Below are 17,993 nucleotides of genomic sequence, written 5' to 3' on the forward strand. Positions count from 1 at the left end.
CCAAATAACATAAGCAGCAAGTAATAGACAGAGCTAAGTGATTTCACAACAAAAGCATCAGATCTAAGCTCTGTAGTCCTGCCACATCCAGCCGTGAATGATGTGGACAATTAAACGATCACTGGAGGAGGAGACTCCTCAATTATCCCCGTCCTCAATAATAGAGGAGCCAGCACATCTGTGCAAAAGGCAAGGCTGAGGCATTGGCAACAATCTTAAGCCAGAAGTGCCGAGTGCATGATCTATCTCGGTCTCCTCCAGAGGCCCCCAGCATCACAAATGTCAGTCTTCAGCCAGTACCATTCACTCCACGTTATATCAAGAGACAGCTGAAGGTACTGGATACTGCAAAGGCTATGGGCCCTGACAATATTCTGGAAATAGTACTGAAGACTTGCGCTCCAGAACCTGCCACACCCCTAGCCAAGCTGTTCCAGGACAACTGGCATCTACCCGGTAATGTGGAAAATTACTCAGGTGTGTCCTGTACAAAAGAAACAGGACAAATGCAACCCAGCCAATTACCCCCCTATGAGTCTACTCTCCATCATCAGCAGTGATGGAAGGCGTCGTCAGCAGTTCTATCAAAGTTTCCCGGGGTGTTTATTCGCTGTAATCTGTTCTGATACATTTTTAATAAAATACATTTTTTTTAAACCAATGCTATGATAGGGCTGCACGGTGGTGCAGTGGTTAGCACTGCCGCCTCACGCCGCCGAGGTCCCAGATTCGATTCCGGCCCTGGGTCACTGTCCGTGTGAAGTTTTCACAATCTCCCCGTGGCAGCGTGGGTCTCACCCCCAAAACCCAAAGAAGATGTGCAGGGTAGATGGATTGACGATGCTAAATTGCCCCATAATTGGAAAAATGAATTGGGTACTCTAAATTTATTTTTTAAAAACAGTGCTATCAAGCGGCACGTGGCAATAACTCGGCAATAACCTGCTCACAGACGCTCAGTTTGGGTTCCGCCAGGGTCACTCAGCGCTTGATCTCATTACAGCCTTGGTTCAAACATGCACAAAAGCGCTGAATGCCAGAGGTGAGGTGAGAGTGGCTGCCCTTGACATCAAGGCAGCATTTGACCGAGTGTGGCATCAAGGAGCTCCAGTAAAACTGGAGTCAATGGCAATCAGGGGGGAAAATTCTCCACTGGTTGGAGTCATACCTGGCACAAAGGAAGATGTTTGTGGTGGATGGAGGTCAGTTATCTCAGCTCCAGGACATCACTGCAGGAGTTCCTCAGGGTGGAGTCCTAGGCCCAACCATCTTCAGCTGCTTCATCAATGACTTCCCTTCCATCACAAGGTCAGAAGTGGGGATCTCTGCAGATGCCAGCACAATATTCAGCACCATCACACTCTTTAGCTAATGAAGCAGTTCATGTCCAAATGCAGCAAGACCTGGACAATATTCAGGCTTGGGCTGACAAGTGGCAATTTACATTCACACCACACAAATGTCAGGCAATGACCATCTCCTACAAGAGAGGATCTGACCATCGCCCCTTGACATTCAATAGCATTACCATCACTGAATCCCCCACAATCAACATCCTGGGGGTTACCTTTGATCAGAAACTGAACTGGACAAGTCATATTAATACTGTGGCTACCAGGGCAGGTCAAAGGCTCGGAATCCTATGGCGAGTAAGTCACCTCCTAAGCCCCCAAAGCCTTTTCAATCACCTACAAGGCACAAGACAGGAGTGTAATGGAATACTCTTCACTTGCCTGGGTGAGTGCAGCTCCAACAACACTCAAGAAGCTCGACACCATCCTGGACAAAGCAGCCGGCTCGATTGCCCCTCCTTCCAAAAGCATTCAAACCCTCCACCACCGATGAACAGTGGCAACCGTGTGTACCATCTACAAGGTGCACTGCAGTAACTCACCAAGTTTCCTTAGACAACACCTTCCAAACCTATGACCACTACCATCTAGAAGGACAAGGGCAGCAGATACCTGGGAACCCCACTATCTGGAGGTTCCCCTCTGAGTCACTCACCACCCTGACTTGGAAATATATCGCCGTTCCTTCACTGTCGCTGGGGCAAAATCCTGAAACTCCATCCCTATCAGCACAGTGGGTGTACCTACACCTGAAGGACTGCAGCGGTTCAAGAAGGCAACTCACCAGCACCTTCTGAAGGGCAACTAGGGATGGGCAATAAATACTGACCCACATCCTGTAAATGAAGTTTAGAAAAATGTCTGTATTGACCCCATTATGTGGGAACCACAGCTTTGCACTGGGGGGGGGGGGGGGGGGGGGGGGGGATGTATGGGAGGTGGCGGGAGGAAGGGATGGGGCGGGTAAGAAACCTATTTGTAGAGGGTATGTTTGTGGGGCTGGAGGAGGTGCAAGAGAGATTTGAGTTATCGAGGGAAGGTGACTTCAGGTGCGCGACTTTGAGCGTAAAGAACTGTCCTTGTTTCCTTGGTTGTCAGATTATAAACTGCTGGAAAAGTTGCTGGTCCTGGATGAATGGGGTGGGGAAATGGAGGATTGGGGATATCAATGGGGTGGTGAGAGAGAAGTGGATGGCACTAAAGGAAAGGATCAAGCGGAAGTGGGAGGAATAATTGGGAAGTAAGATGTGGCGTGGAACCTGGAGTAAGATAATGCATCGTATCAACTCAACCTGCTCTTGTGCGAGGATGATCCTTCCACAGTTTAAGGTGGTACATAGGGACCATATGACTCGGTCCTGGATGAGTGGGCTCTTCTCGGGTGTAGAAGATGTGTGTGAGGGTATGGGAGGGGGCCAGCGAACCATATTCACATGTTTTGGGGTGTGTGTGCAAAGCTGGGTGGCTTTTGGGAGGCGATGTTTGAGAGCTTGTCGGGGGTGTTTGGGGTTGTGATGAATGGTTACTGCCTTATCATCATGTAAGGTGATGTCCCCTTTAAGACCGGGCTTGTAACCCTGGGGACTCCGCCTCTGGCTCCGCCCATCTGGGAGCCATACATAAAGGCCTGCCTCATGGTCTGTAACAGTCAGCTCTCGTCTCTAGCTCTAGCATAGTTATTAGTCTAATAAAGCCTTCTTTACCATTTACACTCTAAGCGTCATTATTGAGGGTACCTCAGGGGTCAAGATGATGCCAGACCCTATGGTGACAATCTTTGGGATATCGGAGGCGCCTGGGCTGCAGAAGGAGAAGGGGGCCTTGGCTTTCTGGTTGCCCAGCGACGGATATTATTGAACTGGATGTTGGCAGTGCTGCCCGGGGTCGAGGCTTGGTTGGGGGATTTGTACAAATTTCTCAGGCTGGAGATGATAAAGTTCATCCTTAGGGGGCCGGAGGAGGGGTTTTACTGCAGTGGAGGCCACTTCTGTCCATGCTTGAGGAATGGTAAAGTTACTGAACTAGTAATCCAGTTTCCTCTGTTGATCAGAATGTAGGGCAGTGCCTGGAGCTAATGGAGTAGTTGTTGGTTGTTTGGTGTCTTTCAGTAATGAGTAAGCAAAGGAAACCGGTTAATGTACAATGCAATATATAAATTCGAACTGTAGTATTCAAAGATGAATAAAGCAGTCTTAAATTTCAAATTAACATTTCAGAGTCACAATTAACATTTCAGAGTGAAATGATGCTGGTTAATTTTAAGAGCATATAAAATTTACACAAGGTTCTCCTTGTACAGTAGATCCTATGGTAGCTGAAAGTAAATACAGTTGATTCTCTGGTATTCTGTGAACATAGCAGCAATACAACAGTCTTGAATTTGGCGGGTTCCCTCGAGTTTGCTACACAATATTGAAATCTGATCATTTGTTCAAGGATTTTGATTTGTGGATCTCCAAATTGTGTTCAACAGTAAGAGGTTGAACTTAAATACACCTGTTGAGATGCAGTCATTTTGCAATGCAAATTGTAAAGGTGCAACATTAACATTGAGCCCTGGGAGATGTCTCGGCCTGAGGAAATGGTGAGTTAGCTATTCAGGAACTTGTCCGTAAGACCATAAGACACAGGAGCAGAATTAGGCCACTCGGCCCATCGAGTCTGCTCCGCCATTCAGTCATGGCTGATATTTTTCACATCCCCATTCTCCTGCTTACTCCCCATAACCCCTGATCCCCTTATTAATCAAGAACCTTTCTATCTCTGTCTTAAAGACACTCAGTGATTTGGCCTCCACAGCCTTCTGCGACAAAGTGTTCCACAGATTCACCACCCTCTGGCTGAAGAAATTCCTCCTCATCTCTGTTTTAAACAATCGTCCCTTTAGTCTGAGATTGTGTCCTCTTGTTCTACTTTTTCCTACAAGTGGAAACATCCTCTCCACGTCCACCCTTTCCAGGCCTCACAGTATCCTGGAAGTATCAATTAGATCCCCCCCTCATCCATCTAAACTCCAATGAGTACAGACCCAGAAGTGCTCAATCGTTCCTCTTACGACAAGTTCGTCATTCCAGGGATCATTCTTGTGAACCTCCTCTGGACCCTTTCCAAGGCCAGCACATCTTTCATTAGATACGGGTCCCAAAACTGCTCACAATACTCTACTCTAATTGGGGTCTGACCAGAGCCTTATACAACCTCAGGAGTACATCCCTGGTCTTGTATTGTAGCCCTCGCAACATTAATGCTAACATTGCATTTGCCTTCCTAACTGCCGACTGAACCTGCACATTAACCTTAAGAGAATCGTGAACTAGGACTCCCAACTCCCTTTATGCTTCTGATTTCGAAGCATTTCCCCATTGTCAGTAGTGAGTAATCAGTAAATACTACATAATGGTGATTTTCCAAGTCCTTGGGCGAAATTCTCCGGTATCGGCGCGATGTCCGCCGACCGGCGCCAGAAACGGCGCAAATCAGTCCGGCATTGCGCCGCCCCAAAGGTGCAGAATCCTCTGCATCTTGGGGGGCCCAGCCCTAACCTTGAGGGGCTAGGCCCGCGCCGGACTGATTTCCGTCCCGCCAGCTGGCGGAAAAGGCCTTTGGTGCACCACCAGTTGGCGCAGAAATGACATTGCCGGGCGGCGCATGCACGGGAGCGTTAGCGGCCGCTCATGGCATCCCCGCGCATGCGCTGAGGAGGGAGTCTCTTCCGCCTCCGCCATGGTGGAGACCGTGGCGAAGGCGGAAGGAAAAGAGTGCCCCCACGGCACAGGCCCGCCCGCGAATCGGTGGGCCCCGATCGCAGGCCAGGCCACCGTGGGGGTATCCCCCAGGGCCAGATTGCCCCAGGACCCCGGAGCGCGCCCGCGCCGCCTTGTCCCGCCGGTAAGGTAGGTGGTTTAATCCATGCCGGCATTCTAGCCGCGGGACTTCGGCCCATCCGAGCCGGAGAATCGCGGCGGGTGGGGGGGGGGGGGGGGGGGAGCGATTCCCGCCCCCGCCGAATCTCCGGTGCCTGAGAATTCGGCAACCGGCGGGGGCGGGATTCTCGCCAGCCCCCGGCGATTCTCCGACCCGGCGGGGGGGTCGGAGAATGTCGCCCCTTGTTTATGCCAGTGACAGAGGCTGATAAATATACCACGCTGGGGAAGTCAAGAAGATGTCTACACCATGTAAAATAAAATACTTGTGTTGAAACCAAATCTGCCTATAGATATCGCTGGGAACATGCAGCTACCATATTGAAAAGGCCAGTTCTAGTGGAACAGTGTGCTTATTTTGTTTTTTAAAACTTTTTTATTTGTAACTTTCAAACTGTAGGGAAAAAATAATAAGAGTTTAGCAAACATATCAGGGCAGGCTAGTCTTGTATAAAAACTTTAGAGATATCTCCTGAATGGAAATTAGAGATGGGCTATGAATGCTGGCCTTCCCATAATGCAACATCCCAAGAATACATTTAAAAAATACAGGTGAAAGATACATTGATTTCTACTTTATGGAGTGGTTGGAACAGTAAAACTGCTTAATCTGTCAATTAACAATGCATCATTTAAATTTTTATACCAAGTGTCAACATTGTTTCAAAATAGTACCATTGAAGTCACATCAAGCTATTAATACATGAACAGAGTTGTATTCTTCAATGTTTGAAACTAGAGTTTGTGCAACAAAGCATTTTGTGTGTGAAAGGACCTGAGCTTCATTGTTGTTTATTTTTCTTTGCAGATCTTTTCAGATGCTCACAGTAAAAGCGTAAAGCCAGTAGGGAAGTAATTTTTAAGCATCCCATGGCTCCAAGAAAGACCAATCGGTTTTGGACATTTTTGGTTGGGGTTCAGGGACTTTTTGTGATGGTCGGAGGAGTTGGAAGCAATGGGTTATCTGTTTCACTGGAGCACCTGCAGTGTCAACGTACAGAGCATCCTACTGTAGCTCATCGAGGTGAGTACACTTCGCCCTGTCAGCACAGTGAATGGGAAGCTGAATGGTGCAATTTTGCAAAATTGCTGTTTTTGTATGAGAAATCAGTTTCTGACAATCTCAAATAGAATATAGTTTTCTACTGAGTAGAACTAATAAAGTGAAATGAGTATAGAGCTCAATTTGTACAGAGGAGAACCTGCCTGCCTTCTGCTGACACCCAAATAAAAAAGATTATCTTGCCTGTCAATGTTGTTAGAAGCAAAATATTTCATCATTTTAGGTACCTAGGTGGCAGTTTTTTTAATGGTGTTTCCAGTGGGAAGTGTTGTTTGGCATTCTATTCTTCTATGGGCAATGGGGGAAAGGCAGATATTGGGACGAGCTAAGTTGCACTTACAGAAAGCTGGACTTGATGGCCTGCATAGCCTACTTCTGTGCTGTCACCTTTCTATGATTCTATGGCCTAATTTTCTTGTAAGGCGAGGTCTCCCTTCCCGTCATCTGAAAGAGTTGGCGGGGAACACATCCCTGTTGACTCTGAGTGCGCCGCAGACATTTCATGCTTGAGTGAACATCAGGTGGCTGCAGGCAGGACTTCCGTCCCTCACTTCAGATGAAGTCCCACCTTGGAGAGCTGCTAACCAATCTGATTGACCGGCAGTTCTCCAGTCCCTGCAGCTCTTGGCACTGCAGTGGACCAAAGAGGAACTTCAGGAAGACGCCTGAGCGTACGTCCCAGGACCTGGGCGCAAGGTAAGGTGGGGAGAGTAGGGAAGGCCTGGAAGGGGGGGGGGGGGGGGGGAGCAAAGTGGGAGCGCGGTCCAGTGGCCATGGAACATTAAACGGGGGTGCCCAAACTCAGAAGGAGGTTTCTGATGGAGGCACCTTCACCCCTCCTCCCCCATTGATTTTAGGGATTCCTCAATGCCAGGTAAATCCTACCACCACCTGGACCACTTAAGGGCCTCAATTGGGGAAAGGTGGGCATCTCATCAAAAGCCTTGTCCATGGTGTGAAATCACTGCAAGGTTGGGTAGGAACCCAGAGGGAATATCGTTTTTTCAATTTTATACCCCAACCACACCTCCCATCCACTCAAATACCTGCCAGCGAGGGAGCGTATAATTCAGGCTGATGAGTATTTATGGGGAAAATATAAAAACTGAAGTTAATAGATTTTTGTTAGACACGGGTATTAAGGGTTATGGATTCAAGGCAGGTCGATGGGCTTAAGATACTGCTCAGCGAAAATCTAATTGAATGATGGAACATGCTTGAAGGGCTAAGTGGCAGACAGCTTTTCCTGTTATCTCACTCTTCACTGCCTGTGAAACTTCCTTTATAACCAATGCACCACCAAATGTTCCTGTGATGAATGTAGGAATTTCAGATATTATAGGTATTTGGTGCAGTATGGGTTAAAAGCCTGGGTTAGTGTGTGTGTGACTGCTGCAATCATGTTTTAAAAGAAATCCTAATTTGAAAGACAACAAAGGTTTTGAGAGCCACAGGTGCAACTTAACCATCGTAAAAGCCTGGGCTAATGCAATTTTGCTTGGCTTAAGGGGTTCCCTGTGGTGTTAATTGGATTTTGGCTTGGTAAGATGTTACTGGGTAGAGCCATGGGCCGGGATTCTCCCTTCTGGGACTAAGGCCCCACGCCGGCTGGAAAACTGGCGCCAACCACTCCGACGTAAACAGCCCCCGAAAGTGAGGAATTCTCCGAACTTTCGGGGGCTAGGTTGGTGCCGGAGGGGTTTGTGCCACTCCAGCCAGCGCCAAAGGGCCGGCGCGAGTTCGCGCATGTGCAGAACGGCCGGCGTGATCTTGCGCATTCGTGGACCAGCCGGCATATTTCTGCGCATGCGCAGACCGGCTGGCATATTTCCACTCATGCGCGGGGGGTTCTCTTCTCCGCGCCAGCCCCCGGGGAATATGGCGGAGCCCTACAGGGGTCCGGCATGGAGGAAAGAAGTACCCCCACGGAACAAGCCCGCCTGCAGATCGGTAGGCCCTGATCATGGGCCAGTCCACCGTGGGGGCCCTTCCCGGGGTCGGATCTCCCCGCGCTCCCCCGAGGTCCGCTCCCGCACACTTACCTGCCAGGTCCCGCCATGCGTGAGGTGAGTAATTCATGCCGGCAGGACTGGCCAAAACTGGACGGCCGCTTGGCCCATCGGGGTGTAGAGAATCGTTGGGGGGGGGGGGGCTGCTGTCAATGGCCCCCGACCGGTGTGGCAGGAATCCTGCCACCGCCCGAAAAAAGGCGCCGGAAAATAGGGCAGCTGGCAGTGGGGCGGGATTGGCGCCTCCCCCCAGGGATTCTCTGACCCGGCGGGGGCCGGAGAATCCTGGCCAAGGTATCAGGCATTTTGCAGGTAAAGTAGGTCGATTGTGATTTAAATTAAGCTGTGAACAGAAGTCAAGCATTTTGCTCTCTCTGCAGTTCAGATATGTCTGTAGACATAGCAACAGTCTTTCCAAGCAGTTCAGCCTTATCTGATTAGACGGTGAGCTGAAAAGCCTCTTCTGAAGAAATACAGCCAGAATTTCTGCATGGTTCTGACAGGATTCAGAGCATTTCTTTAAAGCAGTGTCAAAATATCTCTCTTTCTCAAATATCATCTCTGTACAGCAGGTATTCCTATGTGCTAAAGGTATTTTAACAGTGGATTATGCTTTTCTTGATGTTTAAATGGGAATAAAGACAGCAGTTAAAGGTATTGTATTCACTGTATTGAGTAGCATTGTTTAACGAGTAATTGTAAGCTATTTTCTGGCATGATGTTTAAGATATTATAATACTGTGTGAATAATAAAGTTTTTTTTAATACACCATGCCCCTATTTCTTCATGCAACCACTCCTGGAGCGAGGCATCCTTTCCCTTCAATCTTACAAAATTACTATTGGGGTTTCAGTCCAGTATCCGAGCCAGTTTTGAGGTCTAGTCTGGGATCATAATAGTTCTTTTCCACTAATTTTGGCACCTTCTGCATCCCTTCCTCATTCATTCTACTGCTGGTGGCCATGCTTTCAGCCAACACTCTGCAATTACTTGCCCAATCCTCACCATCTGTCCATCCCACTTTTCACCTTTAAGACCCGGCTTAAAATCCATTGCTTTGACCAAACCTTTGGTTACGCTTCCTAATATCTCTTTTGGCACAGAATTTATTTCTCCCCTTAAGCCTTGATGAAGCTGTGAAGGACATTTTTCCATGTTAGAGGTGCAGTATTAAAGCAAATTATTTGCTTCTATTAATCCATCTAATTTTTAGTCTTTTGATTCTGTATATTTGATTTTAGAATCCCGACAGTGCGGAAAGAGGCCATTCGGCCCATCGGGTCTGCACTGACACTCCAGAGCAACCTACCTAGGCCCATTCCCTTGCCCTATCCCCATAGCCCCTGCATTGATCATGGCCACTCCACCTAACCTGCTCATCTTTGACTTTTCCCACACCATCTGCTTTTCACCCTTCATTGATCATTGACCTGAAATGTTGGGTTGAACTTAATGGCCCTGTCCATGTGTCAGAGAGCCTGAGGCGAGTCGGCAGTAGCCATTTTTGTAAGATCTATCAGAATTCAATGGCAATCAGGCAGTTAAATGCCTCCCATTGGTGGGTAGAGGTTTTGCCTCCAGGAACTGCTGGCCAAACAGGGACTTGCACCTTATAAGTCCCAGCAGTGCCTTTGTACTCTCAGCACTGAATCAGAAAACAATCAACTGAACCAAGCTAAGGCAGCACGGTGGCGCAGGGGTTAGTATTGCGACTTCATGGCGCCGAGGTCCCAGGTTCGATCCCGGCTGTGGGTCTATGTATGGAATTTGCACATTCTCACTGTGTCTGCTTGGGTCTCACCCCCACAACCCAAAGATATGTAGGGCAGGTGGATTGGCCATGCTAAATTGCCCCTTAATTGGAAGAAAAATAATTGGGTACTCTAAATTTATTTTTAAAAACTGAGCCAAGCTGACACTTAAGCTCCTTAATTAGGCTACAACTCCCCAGTGAAAGTGATGAGCTTGTGATTGTTTGGAAGTTGAAATGATACTTTACAGAGTGGCAGTGGCAGATGATAGGAAACAAATTACCCTCCCTTCATCCAGGAATGTAACCAGGAAGAGATAAGGAAAGGAAAAATACAAATAAATGAATGATAATTTATTAATGTGAAGAACCCTGCAGCCTTGCATCAATTGACACTGCTTCACCTTGGTGCAGGGATAATGCACTTTGCTGAAATGTAACTTCTTTCCAACAGAGAGATAGATGCATCATCATCCGGATAAGTGACAGGGACGTGAGGGAAAGGCAAAACTGCTCGGTTTAAATTCAGTTTGCAGCCTAGAAATTGTATTGCATGAGTTTCTGTTTTGTTTATTTGGGCGTAGAGATCTGTTTAGATTGATTTTTCCCTTTCCCTGCCTTTTTGATGGATTATATCATATGGCAAGTTATTGATTTAGGTACATGGCACATGGGTACCACTCAATTATCTCTCACATGTCAAGATTTCAGTGGCTGAGTTGACAGTTAATTTGGTGTCAATGGTTGAATATATTTTGGTTTACTTGTGGGCCTATCAACTTCCTGTGGAGACCTATTAGAAATATGTTTGGCTATGTCAGGAATGCAGGAGGATACGGAGAAGAGAAGCAGATCATAGATCATAGAATATACAGTCTGCACCGGCCCTTGGACAGAGCACCCTACCTAAGCCCACAACCCCACCCTATCCCCGAAACCCAGTAACCACCCAACCCAACCTTTTTGGAAGGGCAATTTAGCATTGGCAATCCACCTAACCTGCACATTTTTGGACTATGGGAGGAAACCGGAGCACCCGGAGTAAACACATGGAGCCATGGGGAGAACGAGTAGACTCCGCACAGACAGTGAGCCAAGCCGGGAGTCGAACCTGGGGCCCTGGAGTTGTGAAGCAACGGTGCGAACCACTGTGCTACCGTGCTCCCCAGATGGAAGCTGAGAGACTGGAACAGCAGAAGCCACTGAAAAGAGAATTTGAAAAGTCAGCTAAGATGAGCAACCTTGGTGTTTTTTTTAACTTGTTCTCAGAATATGTGGCTGGGAAGGCCACATTTATTTCCCATCTCCGGAAGCTCTGAGAAGGCGGTGTTAGGCCCTCTTTCTCAGTTGCAGTGCTTCTGCTAATTGTACTTCCGCAATGGCGTTAGGTATAATTCTAGGATCTTGATCCAGCGATAAAAGGAAACAACAATATGTGCCGAAATCTGAATGATTTGTACCTTGAAGAACCAGTAACTCTCCATAATTTTGCTGTTCATGACGTCTTCAGTGTTATATGTTGTGGGGAAGCTAGGTACTGTTGAAGTAACCTTGTTGAATTGTCACAGTGCATGCTGTAGATTATACATATTGCAACCACAGTATGGTGAGACCACATTATGGGGAGAACGCACCTGGAGCATTGTGCACAGTTTTAGTCCCCTTATTTGAAGAACGGTGTAGTTGAATTGGAGGCAGCTCAGAAGAGGTTCACTAGATTGATTCCAGAGTTGAGGGGTTTGTCGTATGAAGAGAGATCAAACAGCTTAGGCCTATAATCTCTGGAGTTTAGAAGAATGAGGGGAGATCAAATTGAGTATACAAGATGCTGAAAGGTAAGGATAAAGTAGACGTGGAGCAGATGCTTCCTCTTGTGGGGCAGTGGGGCATTCTAGAACGAGAGGTCAGAGTCTCAGGATAAGGGGTAGCAAATTTAAAATGGAGTTGAGGAGAAACTACTTCTCCCAAAGGGTTGTGAATATGTAGAATTTGCTACTCCAGAATGCGGTGGATGCTGGGACAGTGAGTAAATTGAAGGAGGAGTTAGACAGATTTTTAATTAGTAATGGGTTGAAGGGTAATGGAGAATGGGCAGGACGGAGGAGTTGAGGCCAGGATGACATCAGCCATGATCATATTAAATGGTGGAGCAGGCTTGTTGCTAACTTTTGCCTCAGTTTAATTGCTGATTTATCACCTTTGCTCTTGAGTCGCCAGGTATCTTTATGATACCGCCATGTGGTTCAAGTCCGAGTAGTGATCAATAATCCAATACACCGATTTGTAAGATTTAAATCAAAGCACATTTATTATACACAGTAATCACTACTCATGCATAAATTCTACGTCTAAGCTACTTCTTACAACTAACAGGCCTATACCTAACTTGGAACTGGCCCACCAGGTCAGGGAAACAAATGGCCTTTCGTTCGGGTTCTGAGCCTGCGGGATTCGAAGTTGGTACAGATTGGTAGCTAGGAGCGCCTATCTCGTAGCGAGCGTTGAAATAAGACGTACTGGATATCGGCGGCGGCTGGACCGGTCATTGTCAAGGGTCGGTTCGCGATGCTGAGTGACCCGGTCAAGAAGAGAAACAGAGGGCCGATTTGAACTTGGGCTTGATTCTTATAGTCCCCAGGGGCTTCCCGCCTTTCGAGGCGGACCCTGTACCTGGTTGCAAGTGACTGGACTTTGTCCCAATCACTTGGTTGGATTTTCTCCAATGCTGGAGCGGTTCCCTGATCGATGGGCGGTCCTGAGGTGGTCGTTCACCTCCCATTGTGTAGGCTTCTGCTGGCGCCAAAGAGTCTGGTTTGGCTTTACGTGTCCAAATGTTGCTGATTGTTCCCGGGGATTGCTCATTAATATGCAGATGGCTGCTGTTTTGTTATGCTGATGGTTGCCGGTATCGATCTTGTCTGGCCTTTCCAGAGGTAAATACACACTCAACCTGCAGCTGCTCGTTTGTGTCCTGTTGGCTGACTTTCCCATCAGCCTTTGCCGTTCGCCATTTTAAATCGGGAGTTAGCCATTTTAACTGGCTACAGGCTCGAGGGGCTAAATTGCCTTCTTCTGCTCCTAGTTCTTAGAAATAACTATTCTGTCTGATTTCACCATCCAGCTCTTGGTCTGTAGACCTGTAGGTGACAGCACCTTAAGCACAAATCAGGTGTCCTTGATTAATAAGGGGATTTCTTGATTAATATGGAGTTCAGGGGTTATGGGGAGAAGGCAGGAGAATGGGGATGAGGATCGTATCAACCATGTTTGAATGGCAGAGCAGACTCGATGGGCCAAATGGTCTAATGCTGGTGGTGGAAGGGTGGATATTTTCAGTGGCAGGGATGCCAGATAAGTGGACCACTTTGTACTGGAGGTACTTGAGTGTTGTTGCACTCATCTAAATCAGTGGTGAGAATTCCATCACCTGGGCTTTGTAGCTAACAGTGAGAGTTTGAGGGGCCAACAGCTAAGCCATTTGTCATGGAATAGACAGCATTCGCCATGTGCTTGTAGACATGGCAATGCCATAACTGGTCCAATAAGACTTCTGGTCAGTGGTGACATGCAGGATGTTGATGAAAGGAGACTTGGTGTTGCTGGGAAAAAACAGAGAAAGTGGTTGGGCCTTTACTCGTTATGGATAGTTATTATCCGGTATTTATGCGGTGTGAATGTTACCTGCCACTTTATGTTATGTTTAGTTTGTTGATGATACCAAGCTAGGTGGAAAGGTAAACTGCAGGGAGGACTCACAGAGGCTGCAAATAAATATAGACAGATTAGGTGAGTTGGCAACAAGATGCTGGATAATAATAGAAATGTGTGAAGTTAGTCACTTCGGTCAGAAGAATGAAAAAGCAGACTATTTTTAAAAGGTGAGAAACTTCTAAGTGTTGATGTTCAGAGAGACTTGGGTGCTTGTACAAGGAATTCAGAAAATTAGCATACAGGTGCAGCAAGCAATTAGGAAGGTAAATGACAGGTTGGTCTTTATTGCGAGCAAGGAGCTTGGAGTACAGAAATAAAGTAGTATTGCTACCGTTGTACGGGATTTTGGTGAGACCACATTTGGAGTACTGTGTGCAGTTTTACTCTCCACATTTAAGAAGAGCTGAACTTGTATTGGAGACAGTACAGTGAAGCTTCACTAGATTGGTCCCTGGAATGTCGTGGTTGTCCTATGATGAGAGGCTGAGCAATTTGGGTTTATATTCTCTGGAGTTTAGAAGAATGACAGGTGATCTAAGTGAAACATGCAAACTTCTGAAGGGGTTTGAAAGGGTGGATGGTGAGAGATTGTTTCCATTGGTCGGGGAGTCTGGTAGGGATCTCTCTTATGGGGGTCAGTCTTGGGAGGTCTCTGTAATGGGGGGTTTCTGGTGGAGGCCTCTCTCTTTTGGGGGCTCTCTGGTTGAGTTCTCTTATGGGGGCCTCTGTAATGGGAGGGTTTCTGCTGGGAGTCCCTGATGGGGGTCTCTTTATAGGGAGGCTGGCAGGATCTACTTGTGGGGTGTTTCTAGTGGGGGTCTCTGTAATGAGGGGGTTTCTGGTGAGGGTCATTGGTGGGGGGGTTCTGGTGAGAGAGTCTGGTAGGGGTGGGGAGGATGTGCATTGTGGGTGGGGACCCTCTGTTGGACTTCGGGGGCAACTCCCTGAAAGAGTTGTCCTCTTGGCCCACCCAGAGGTCCACCGTGGCAGTGTCACGTTACAAAATACTTGTACCAAGTCTCACACACATGAATCCTGGCCCAGACGACTGGAGAATCACATGGGCTTGGAGAATCTGGTGCCCAGCCCGATAAGAGGACGCAGATGGATGCATCCTCCTGCTGGTGCCGGACGCGAACCTCAATGCCACCACCAGCAAGGGACCGGAGCATCGGAACTGATCCCGTTTGTTAGATGACTCTGGATTCACCGCCGAATCAGGAACTTCGCTACCGGCGATGGAGAATCCAACCGCTGATCTCTGTTGCTCAGTTCATACATCCGGATCTGGATCAAGTCTGTGCTGCGGCCAAATGCTTCTGGCAAAACCTGAAATTGGAGCTGGAGAACAGGTTTTTGTTGAGTAGTTGTCATTTAATAACATTGTTGATTACTTGTTCCATTATTTGCTGATGATTGGGTGAAGATTAATAGGCACGTAATTTGGTCAGGGTAAATTTATCCATTTTGTGGGTAGGCCATTTTGGGGTATTTTCTTTCTGTGTTGGGTACATGTCAATGTTATATCTACACTTGATCCTTGCTTGTTCTGGTGCATAGGTCTTCGGCAGTACCAAGATGTGTCTTTATTGCAATCAATATTTGGGATTTGGACTATTTTAACATTACACTGCTGTGTATCAATCCCTTGGCCTATGTGTGTATGATTTTGCTATTTTTTCCAATTGTTTTCACTCGCTCCCCCTGAAGGTCTTTACTTCTGGTGTAGGCAGCACAAGTCTGGGGTATCCACTTCTCTGTTATTCATGTATGAGGCTAGACAGTTCAACTCATCACAGCCATTAACTAAGCATAGACCAATGATTGAATGTGGAATCTTCTGCCTGTTGGTTTATGATCACACTATGTGGCTCATTTACCCACTGATGCATCAAAATCATTGACGTTTTTAAGAAAAAAGCAACCCCCCCACTTTCTAAACATTTGTTTCATTAGGCACATCTTTCACATCAGATACACTGAGAATTGTTTTTGTTGTACATTGTATGTCACAGCAATGAATCACTTCAACATTGCAAACATTGATTCTGCTTGTGCTGCATAGAGTATTGACAGGAAACTGGACTGTCCCAGTTTGTCTTTAAAATGCTTAGTTAGTGTGGTGAATGTATAATTACTGATAATTCACCAGCGCACTGTGTTATGTTATTAACCCTGTGGGCTCTACCTAGGGGCCATTGTGTGGCTTCATCCACAGGGGATATGTTGGGTCATGTACGGGCTCCGCCCATGGCTCCACCCCCTTTACAGGAAGTATAAGAGCCGCTGACCTGCGGGGCCGCCTTCAGTGTTGTACCGGTCACAGGCAGGCTCAGTTCTAAGCTGATTAAAACCACGGTTTACTTCTCCACGTGTCTTCGAGTGAATTGATGGTCGCATCAATTTAATCAGCTTAAAATACTACTATGGAATCAGCCCTCAAACCTGACAGACTGGAACTCAATCCACAGGCCGCGGAGGCGAAAGAAATGTTTTCACATTGGCTTCGATGCTTCAAGGCCTATCTCGCCGCGTCGTCTACGCCATCTGTCACTGACGAACAGAAGCTGAGCCTCCTCCACGCACGGGTGAGCCATCGCATTTCTGTCCAGCTCGACGAAGCCGCTTCCTATACAGAGGCCTTCGCACTACTCGAACGCCTCTATGTGCGGCCTGTGAACGAGGTCTACGCACGACACGTCTTCACCACTCGCTGCCAGCGCCCCGGGGTGTCGCTAGATGATTACCTACGCGACCTCAAAGCCCTTGCGCGCAACTGTAACTACCAGGCCGTTACAGCCACTCAGCACATGGAGCTCGCCGCCTGAGACGTTTACGTGGCGGAGGTACGATTGAACTATGTGAGACAGCGCCTGCTCAAAAAAGTGGCCCAGGACCTGGACGACACGGTAAAACTAGCTACTTCTCTGGAGGCCGCTTTTCAGAGCCTTACTGCGTTCCCGGCCGATCACGTGATCCCCTCGTGGGCCCCCGACCTGAGACTACCCCAGGCCTGTGCCGCGGTGTAGTCTAAGTGAATGAGTGAGAGTGGGTAGGTAGGTATTCATGTCGAGAGGGGGTAATTGGGTTGACGAAGGATAGTCGGGTGAAAGAGGTGGTCAGCCTGGAGGGTATTTGGCTTGATGGGGTAGCTGAGTTGAGTGAGGTGGGTGTTTGGATCGGCGTGTGTAATGGAGTAGTAGGCTTTGGGTGGTCGCATCAGTGAGGGTGGCCAGGTGGTTAGAGGGTTGTTGGGGGTTAGTTGGCTCCGAGGGCGTGAAGGGTAGTCAGGGATGGATGATGGTGGGGGAGAGGGGTAATTGGGTGGTCAGGAGGTATGCTTGTGGGGCTGTTTGTGGAGTTACCCAGGTGTTGGAATAAGTGTTTTCTATATTTCCTGAGTAACTATCAAGGTAGACGCATGGAATTGGAAATTTTCATGCAGCCTCTCTGGCAAAAGGGGATTTGCCCATTGGAAGTTTAAACTTTCCAGGCAGTTCCCACCTAAGACTATACGTCATGACTTCCACAGACTCTCAATAATAATAATAATCTTTATTATTGTCACAAGTAGGTTTACATTAACACTGCAATGAAGTTACTGTGAAAATCCCCAAGTCGCCACACTCCCTCCGGTACACTGAGGGAGAATTCAGAATGTCCAATTCACCTAACTAGCACATCTTTCGGGACTTGTGGGAGGAAACCGGAGCACCCGGAGGAAACCCACGCAGATACGGGGAGAACGTGCAGACTCCGCACAGACAGTGACTCAAGCCGGAATCGAACCTGGATCCCTGGCGCTGTGAAGCAACAGTGCTAACTAATGTGCTACCGTGCATCTTCTGTCATACGTCCAGTCTTTGACAATCCGGAGACCAGAGGATTTGGGTCATTGTGTTGTCTTCTTCTTGACATTATTTTCATGCAGCACAAAATGACCTTACTGGAGTAAGCAAGTCTCGGCATGGCTGCTTATCTCTATAGAGAGAACGCACTGAATTAGAGTTGGGGGTGGTATCTCTTTCTTCCCTTGCCTTTTTCGTTCTGTCACTGAGATCCCTGGAGTAAGCAGAATTTGAAGTTTTCTGGCTCCTGAATCACTTTCCTGCATCTTTTTTGAACTATGACCTTTCATTTCAGAGTGGTAAAATATTGCAAGAAAACCATAATCTGATATTCTG

The 17,993-nt window shown here is 47.5% G+C and overlaps 1 protein-coding gene across 3 annotated transcripts in view; it reads left to right on the plus strand.

The window, feature by feature from the left end:
- sema5a (sema domain, seven thrombospondin repeats (type 1 and type 1-like), transmembrane domain (TM) and short cytoplasmic domain, (semaphorin) 5A) overlaps nucleotides 1-17,993 on the plus strand; it is a 325,621-nt gene that overhangs the window by 130,239 nt on the left and 177,389 nt on the right. For all 3 annotated transcript variants that reach the window (XM_072508980.1, XM_072508979.1, XM_072508981.1), the window contains one exon: nucleotides 6,084-6,299. In XM_072508980.1, the coding sequence (XP_072365081.1) occupies nucleotides 6,146-6,299 (154 nt within the window). In that variant the 5' untranslated portion in view covers nucleotides 6,084-6,145. The remainder of the gene's footprint in view (nucleotides 1-6,083; nucleotides 6,300-17,993) is intronic.

Source organism: Scyliorhinus torazame, chromosome 6, assembly GCF_047496885.1.
Source record: "Scyliorhinus torazame isolate Kashiwa2021f chromosome 6, sScyTor2.1, whole genome shotgun sequence".
In the NCBI taxonomy this organism is placed as follows: Eukaryota; Metazoa; Chordata; class Chondrichthyes; order Carcharhiniformes; family Scyliorhinidae; genus Scyliorhinus; species Scyliorhinus torazame.